Below are 9,047 nucleotides of genomic sequence, written 5' to 3' on the forward strand. Positions count from 1 at the left end.
AAACTTTTATTGTTGACATTAATTTGAATTTGAATTTTGAAACGGTTTGACCTAACGGCAGATTAGCAACAGTAACTGTGGTGATGTGGCACCATTAGCGTGGGATTACTGTAGCTTGATTATCCGGGCGTTACACTTTGTCATCGGTATGTTACTTACCCGAGATTCGATCATCGGTATCCTCATACCTAGTTCAATCTTGTTACCGGCAAGTCTCTTTACTCATTACGTAATGCATCATGCCGTAACTAACTCATTAGTCACATTGCTTGCAAGGCTTATGGTGGTGTGCATTACCGAGAGGGCCCAGAGATACCTCTCCGATACACAGAGTGACAAATCCTAATGCTGATCTATGCCAACCCAGCAAACACCTTCAGAGACACCTGTAGAGCATCTTTATAATCACCCAGTTACGTTGTGACGTTTGATAGCACACAAGGTGTTCCTTCGGTATTCGGGAGTTGCATAATCTCATAGTCAGAGGAACATGTATAAGTCATGAAGAAAGCAATAGTAATAAAACTAAACAATCATTTATGCTAAGCTAACGGATGGTTCTTGTCCATCACATCATTCTCCTAATGATGTGATCCTGTTCATCAAATGACAACACATGTCTATGGTTAGGAAACATAACCATCTTTGATAAACGAGCTAGTCAAGTAGAGGCATACTAGGGACACTTATGTTTTGTCTATGTATTCACACATGTACTAAGTTTCCAGTTAATACAATTCTAGCATGAATAATAAACATTTATCATGAAATAAGGAAATAAATAATAACTTTATTATTGCCTCTGGGGCATATTTCCTTCATGCCGAGGCCCGTATCGCGGCAGAAATGGCGGCGGCGGAGGCGGCTGATGCACCAGCTGCTGAAGCGTGGCCTGGACCCCAATGAAACCAATAACTACGGCCGTACATCACTGGTAATCACGAGCCACTGTTTTTGTTTTGTTTTAAGAATGCTCATTTTGGTTAGTTTGTTCATGGATCTGAATGCCTCAAGTTAATTTTGTTTCTCAACCAGAAATTAACATTCCATGATTTGATTTTTTGTTTGTTAACAGCATATAGCGGCTTCCAGTGGGAGTTGATAACCCACAAGTATACGGGATCAATTGTAGCCTATTTCGATAAGTAAGAGTGTCAAACCCAACGAGGAGATAAAGGTAGAACAATATTCCCTCAAGTTCTATCGACCACCGATACAACTCTACGCACGCTTAACGTTCGCTTTACCTATAACAAGTATGAAACTAGAAGTTCTTTGTAGATGTTGTTGGATAGGTTTGCAAGATAATAAAGAGAACGTAAATGAAAACTAGGGGCTGTCTAGATGAAGACACAACTAAAGTAAATATAGCGAGTGTGGAAAAGTGGTGGTAGGAGTTGCGAAATTGACTACTTTACTAGATCGATAGCAAGTTTTATGTGGGAGAGGCCACTGCTAGCATGTCATCCCTGACTTGGAATTCTATGCACTTATGATTGGAACTATTAGCAAGCATCCGCAACTACTAACGTTCATTAAGGTAAAAACCCAACCATAGCATTAAGATATATTGGTCCCCCTTCAATCCCGTATGCAGCAATTTCTATGCTAGGTAGAAGCTTCTGTCACTCTTGCCCTCCAATACATAGTCCTATCAACATACAACTAACCCTATGGTGTGATCCACGCGCGCACTCATATGATGGGCACCAAAGGACAGCAACATAACCACAAGCAAATTAAATCAATCATAGCAATTCATCAACCACCGATAGGACAACGAAAATCTACTCAGAATCATAGGATGGCAACACATCATTGGATAATAATATGAAGCATAAAGCACCATGTTCAAGTAGAGGGTACAACGGGTTGCGGGAGAGTGGACCGCTATAGATAGAGGGGGGAAGGTGATGGAGATGTTGGTGAAGATGGCGGAGGTGTTGGTGAAGATCGCGGTGATGATGATGGTGTCCACGGCAGCGTTCCGGGGCCCCCTTCTTCTTCTTCTTCTTCTTCTTCTTCTTCCTTGACCTCTTCCCTAGATGGGAGAAGGGTTTCCCCTCTGGTCCTTGGCCTCCATGGCATGGGAGGGGCGAAAGCCCCTCCGAGGTTGGATATGTCTCTCTGTCTCTCTCTGTTTCTGCGTTCTGGTATTCTGCCCTTTCACCGTTTCTATACATGGAGATCCGTAACTCCGATTGGATTGAAACCTTCGCCCAGATTCTCCGAAAATTAGCTTTCTTGCGGCCAAAGAAGAGCAGCAACTGCGTTACGGGTGGCCCACGAGGGGGGCAGGCGCGCCCCCTGCCTCGTGGCCACCTCGGGCACCGTCTCGCGTTGATTCTTCTTCCCATATTATCCAAATATTCCAAAAATATTCTCCGTCCGTTTTTATCCCGTTTGGATTCTGTTTGATTTGGGGTTTCTGTGAAACATAAAACATGCAACAAACAGGAACTGACACTGGGCACTGGATCAATATGTTAGTCCCAAAAATAATATAAAAAATTGCCAAAAGTATATGAAAGTTGTATAATATTGGCATGGAACAAAAAAAAATTATAGATACGACGGAGACGTATCAGCATCCCCAAGCTTAATTCCTGCTCGTCCTCGCGTAGGTAAATGATAAAAAAGATAATTTTTGACGTGGAATGCTACCTAGCATAATCTTGATCATGTAATCTAATCATGGCATGAATATTAAGACACGAGTGATTCAAAGCAATTGTCTATCATTTGACATTAAGACAATAATACTCCAAGCATACCAACCAAGCAATTATGTCTTATCGAAATAACATAGCCAAAGAAAGCTCATCCCTACAAAATCATATAGTCTGGCTATGCTCCATCTTCACCACACAAAGCATTCAAATCATGCACAACCCCGATGACAAGCAGAGCAATTGGTTCATACTTTTTAACGCGCTTCAGCCTTTTCAACCCTCACGCAATACATGAGCGCAAGCCATGGACATAGCACTATAGGTGGAATAGCATATGATGATGGAGGTTGTGTGGAGAAGACAAAAAAGAGAAAGTCTCACATTGACGTGGCTAATCAACGGGCTATGGAGATGCCCATCAATTGATGTCAATGTGAGGAGTAGGGATTGCCATGCAACGGATGCACTAGAGCTATAAGTGTATGAAAGCTCAAACTGGAAACTAAGTGGGTGTGCATCCAACTTGCTTGCTCATGAAGACCTCGGGCATTTGAGGAAGCTCATCATTGGAATATACAAGCCAAGTTCTATAATGAAAATTCCCACTAATATATGAAAGTGATAACTCAAGAGACTCTCTATATGAAGAACATGGTGCTACTCTGAAGCACAAGTGTGGTAAAAGGATAGTAACATTGCCCCTTCTCTCTTTTTCTCTCATTTTTTTATTTTCACTTTTTCTTTTCTTTTGGTGGGCTTCTTTGGCCTTTTTTTATTTGGGCTTCTTTGGCCTCTTTTATTTATTTTTAAAGTCCGGAGTCTCATCCCGACTTGTGGGGGAATCATAGTCTCCATCATCCTTTCCTCACTGGGGCAATGCTCTAATAATGATGATCATCACGCTTTTATTTACTTACAGCTCAATATTACAACTCGATACTAGAACAAAGGTATGACTCTATATGAATGCCTCCGGCGGTGTACCAGGATGTGCAATGATCTAGCATAGCAATGACATCAATAAATGGACAAGCCATGAAAACATCATGCTAGCTATCTTACGATCATGCAAAGCAATATGACAATAAATGCTCAAGTCATGTATATGATGATGATGATGATGGAAGTTGCATGGCAATATATCTCTGAATGGCTATGGAAATGCCATGATAGGTAGGTATGGTGGCTGTTTTGAGGAAGATATAAGGAGGTTTATGTGTGATAGAGCGTATCGTATCACAGGGTTTGGATGCACCGGTGAAGTTTGCACCAACTCTCGAGGTGAGAAAGGGCAATGCACGGTACCGAAGAGGCTAGCAATGATGGAAGGGTGAGAGTGCGTATAATCCATGGACTCAACAATAGTCATAAAGAACTCACATACTTATTGCAAAAATCTATTAGTCATCGAAACAAAGTACTACGTGCATGCAAAAATCTATTAGTCATCGAAACAAAGTCATCGAAACAAAGTTCTGCCCTTTCACCGTTTCGTATATATATGGAGATCCGTAACTCTAATTGGACTGAAACCTTCGCCCAGATTTTTCTCCGAAAATTAGCTTTCTTGCGGCCAAAGAAGAGCAGCAACCGCCTTACGGGTGGCCCACGAGGGGGGCAGGCGCGCCCCCTGCCTCGTGGCCACCTCGGGCACTGTCTTGCGTTGATTCCCCCACTGACACTGGGCACTGGATCAATATGTTAGTCCCAAAAATAATATAAAAAGTTGCCAAAAGTATATGAAAGTTGTATAATAATGGCATGGAACAATCAAAAATTATAGATACGATGGAGACGTATCAGGAGTGAGCAGTGCGTTAGGCGCATGTTGGAGAATGGTGCTGATGCGAATGCTAGAGGTATATATGGGTCGTAAAATCTAAAAGTTTTGGAAATCTCGGCAAATATTATGCAAATTTCATGGCATTTGCTGAATATTTTGAGTTCTAAGTAGAATTAGTATCAAATTAGGATATTGGTTGACGTACAGATCCAGGAGGAAAGGTGTCGCTGTGGGAGGCCTTGTGTAGGAGGCACCAGCCCGTGGTGCAGCTGTTGGTGGAGAAGCCGGTGCGGACCTGTCGGCAGGGGACGGGGCCGTGTACGCCCGCGTCACCGTCGAGGAGGACGACGTTGTGCTCCTGGGGGAGATCGCCCGGTGCGGCGGGGACGTGGCCGCCGCATGCTCCACCGACGGCACCACCCCACTTCACCGTGCCGTCCTAGACGGAAACGCCAGGATGGTCAGGGTCCTGCTGGAGCACGGCGCTGATCCTGACAGGGGGACGCCCGTGGGCTGACGCTGATGGCCTTGGCCGACCGGCACGCCCACGCCGACATTCAGCAATTGTTCGCGTCGCACCGCCACCAGGACCAGCAGGGAGCGCCAAAGCCCTCATCGACGGAGGAGGGCGTTGTCATCGCGTCAACGGCTTCGCAGGTCACGAGGTTCAGGAGCGCGCCATCGGTGAGAGTCTTGCCGCCCAACGGTAGCGTTGGGTCGTCGCCGAACCGGGTCGACTGCTAGTCAAACTCCTCGTCGGCGCGCAGCACGCCGCCGCAGATGGCCAGCTTCCGGAACTCCCTCTTCGGCGTAATCTCCTCGTTGTTCCACGGAAACCGACATGACGGCGGCGGCGGTACGAGCTTCCACCACCGACATGAGAGGAATCCGATCAGTTCGCACATCAGGGTGACCATCTCGGGGCGAGAGGAGGCTGCTCGTGTTCGTGCCGGAGACGATGCTGCAGCTGCTCGAGCTCGGGGGTAACAGATTCGGGTTCGCGACGACGAGGGTAATAACGAGCGACGGCGCCGAGATCGACGACATGAGACTCGTCAGGGACGGCGACCACCTCCTCCTCGTCTCCGACCAGTGGGCGCCCGACACTACCAGCGCGCATAGGAATCTATAATGAAAGCACCGATGCATTGGTTGTAATATTGGATCTTCTGAAAAATGAACTGCGTGATTAGGAAGATAATACGAGATTTAGGAAGATAATATGGATTGCAGACCGGAAATCTGATCCTCCTGTCTTGACTTGATTCCTAGTTACAGCATTAGAGCATCTGCAGCCCGACTAGCAAATCGCCCTCCTAAACTTCCCGCAGTCGATCGGAGACATCCGCCGACACTAATCGGTCATCCCTCAAATGTCTGTGTCCACGGTACCTCATTAGCAGATTCTAAAATTCATACAGTGACATGCAACATTAAATAACATGTGTAGTTCTATATGTCATAAGACTATCAAAAATTGGCATGTTGTACTAAGTTATGAGCCATTAAGTAAGTTCACTGACGACGACCTTTGTCTTTGCCCTTGCCCTTGTCGTCTTCTTCGCGAATGTAGCAGTCGAAGACGCAATATGGATTGAGCTGGATCAGCTCACTGTCGAAGTTGTTTGATTCTCCTGTTTTTTGGGGGGAGGGGGAGGGAGGGGAGATTTTTTTTAAAACTATCATGTTTTTATAGCAAATTCGGAAACTATAGCACCAAATGCAAAAAAATCAAAGCAATGACCCCGTCGGCCTGGTGTGGGCCGAAGAGGGTGTTTTCGGTCTGTAGTTAGCCGAAGAGGGCACTTCGGCCCGCGGTTGACCAAAGATGGGCTTAGCTGGGTCGAAAAGGACTCTTTGGTCAGCAGTAGGCCGAAGAGTCCCTAGGGCCCACCTTTTCGCGTGAACGGGAGGCCGAAGCTGCATGGCTGCGCTCTTCGACTTATGTTAGGCCGGAATGTTTTTTTTTGAATTTTGACTTATGAATGTTGTGCAGCCATTGCCCATCTTAGACATTAAAAAAAATTCGCGCAACCATTTCCTCCAAAACCAAAAGGTTTATCAACGTAGACATAGGGTCGTCCAATAGGGAATCTCTCGTAAGACCAAAGCTGCAACAATAGTGGACATCCAACAAGACCTGATTTTCTAGACTTCAACAAGCAAGCTTTGCACAGGGCTCTGTACGTAGTCGCTAACACAGCAGAACCAAAACTCCTCCGCAGAATGTCCCCATGGCAACGTGCGTCAGCTATCTCTGGTGCAATATTGTACAATGTCTAAGATGGGCAATGGTTGCACAACATTCATAAGTCAAAATAAAAAAAACATTTCGGCCTAACATAAGCCGAAGAGTGCAACCATGCAGCTTCGGCCTCCCATTCACGCGAAAAGGTGGGCCCTAGGGACTCTTCGGCCTACTGTTGACAAAAGAGTACTCTTCCAAAGAGTCCTTTTCAGCCCAGCTAAGCCCATCTTCGGTCAACCACGGGCCGAAGTGCCCTCTTCGGCCAACTACAGACCGAAAACACCCTCTTCCGCCCACACGAGGCCGACGGGGTCATAGTTTTGATTTTTTTTTTTGCATTTGGTGCTATAGTTTCCGAAATTGCTATAAAAACATGATAGTTTTGAAAAAAAAATAAGGAGGGGAGGGGGCAGTCTGGCGAGGGCAGACACTACTCGGGTTTGCTCCTTTCCATGGGCATGTGCCGTCCGGGCTTGCCGCTTCACGAGGATGCAAGCTCGGAGGACATCCTCGGTCATGTCCGAGGCGGCATGCGGTTTACCCTCCACTGTTTGTAGCGCCCTCTCCCTCGCCAGACGGGCCCGTCGGTCCTCGAAGCATCCACGGGCGGGCCATCTATCAACGTTGACCTCGGACTTGGAGCCTACCTGATAGCGAAGGACTAGATTTCTTTGTATCTTCATTTAAATCTAGGCAAATTTAGTTTAGATTTAGTTTAGATTTATGTAATGTAGTTTATGCTACTAGTTTGAATGGAGTTCGAATCAAGTTGGAGGAACTAGGTTCAATCAAATTTGCATGAATTTGTGTTAATTTGTTTAAGGAGTTAAGTTTGAGGGATTGGTTAGGAACCGCAGAAAAAAGTAGAAGCAAATTTGAGGAGGTAAACGATAAAAGTCCATATACTGCTTTATATTATAGGGATTAGTTAGAGATGCTCTACGAACTTATCGCTAATTCCTTCTTGGAGAAAAAACGCAGTCCTTGCCTTTCGTTTTTTACTAGCACATATGCATGTGCATGAAACTGGAAAATTAGAACTGTGTATAAAAAACTGGAAGTGTGTTGAACCACATATTCTTTGCTTTGGAGTAAATGCTAGCTTTCATGAATCAGAATTGGCCCGGTGAGCAATTGTATTGTAGTTGAAAAGGGAATAAGTATTGGGAGATGATCCAATAGCACTGAACACAAGTAATGTATCGAGCCGCATTCTATCGTCCATGTAGCATCTCTCCAACATCGCTGGGATCATTCAAGGGGAAGTGAACAAGTATGACGGCTACTATGCACAAGTGATTGGCTGCCCTCAAAGTGGGATGGGGGTGTCAACTCACCTAAGTTGAATTGCTTCATTTTTTCATAATTTAAATTGCTTGTTTTCTTGTTGCATTCTCATTGTTATACTTATTGTTTGCTAGACGGTGGTGGCAGTCACTATGTACCAACAAACAGACAAGAAGCCATTTAGTTTTGGCCATTATTTGGTGCTATTGGATGGCAAATCAAAGAGAGCACAACTTGTGGAAGATCTCAAGGCCGAAAAGAGGAAGAATGATGGCCCAAGATCCCAGCAATTGATGAGTCTAAAATGTAAAATGATTTTGATGGTTATTTTGAGCCTACATGGTAGGCTTTTGTGGAATTTTACCGCGTTCAAGTGTTGCTTCCTGTCGGCTTTCCCAGGAAATGTATGTTGGAATAAAGAGAGTACTATTAAAGAACACACAGGGAATTATGGTAGAATCACGTTACTCAATGTGATTATCTCCTACCATAAATTAGCAAAAGAACTGAAGTCAATTGAGACCTACGCAGCTGGTCCATAGCGCAAGATAGCCTAGCATACGAGCGCACGTGCATATGCGCGGTATGACCTGCTAGCGGTGCTTCCTCATCCATTATTTCCATCCCTCAAAGACGGATTGGAGATCAGACACACACAGTTTCCATAAACACATCCAAAACGCATAACCCTAGCCTCTGGAGGGGGAATCTATCCAAGGACTTCGCCGCTACAACGCTGCATCAAGGGGGCTCCTCGCCATCATCATCACCATCACCATCTCGTTACTATCCATTTCAAATACAATAGTTCGAGTGGATTCAATCTTGTGTTACTTTATGTGATATCATCATGTTCATCATAATTCATCTCATCTTGTTTATGCCCTTGATGTGCGAGTAATTCCTCTAGTTCTCGGGGATATGGAGGAACACTAGTATGTAATAGATTGTTTGGTATTGGAATTTGATATCCTCTTTATATGTTCATGTTAATAGTCTTCTTGATGTTGGGTGAAGTCGACCATCGAACATATGCCAATTTTGGACGGAAGGTTAT

The 9,047-nt window shown here is 44.9% G+C and overlaps 1 protein-coding gene across 1 annotated transcript; it reads left to right on the top strand.

The window, feature by feature from the left end:
- The first annotated feature begins 868 nt into the window (after window positions 1-868).
- LOC109756210 (potassium channel AKT3-like) lies at window positions 869-5,587 on the top strand. Its single transcript, XM_073507218.1, has 4 exons — window positions 869-934; window positions 1,076-1,091; window positions 4,761-4,963; window positions 5,384-5,587. Exons 1-4 carry the CDS (start codon window positions 869-871, stop codon window positions 5,585-5,587), a joined length of 489 nt encoding a protein of 162 aa, XP_073363319.1.
- The last annotated feature ends 3,460 nt before the right edge of the window (window positions 5,588-9,047 follow it).

Source organism: Aegilops tauschii, chromosome 2 (assembly GCF_002575655.3).
Source record: "Aegilops tauschii subsp. strangulata cultivar AL8/78 chromosome 2, Aet v6.0, whole genome shotgun sequence".
Classification (NCBI taxonomy): domain Eukaryota; kingdom Viridiplantae; phylum Streptophyta; class Magnoliopsida; order Poales; family Poaceae; genus Aegilops; species Aegilops tauschii.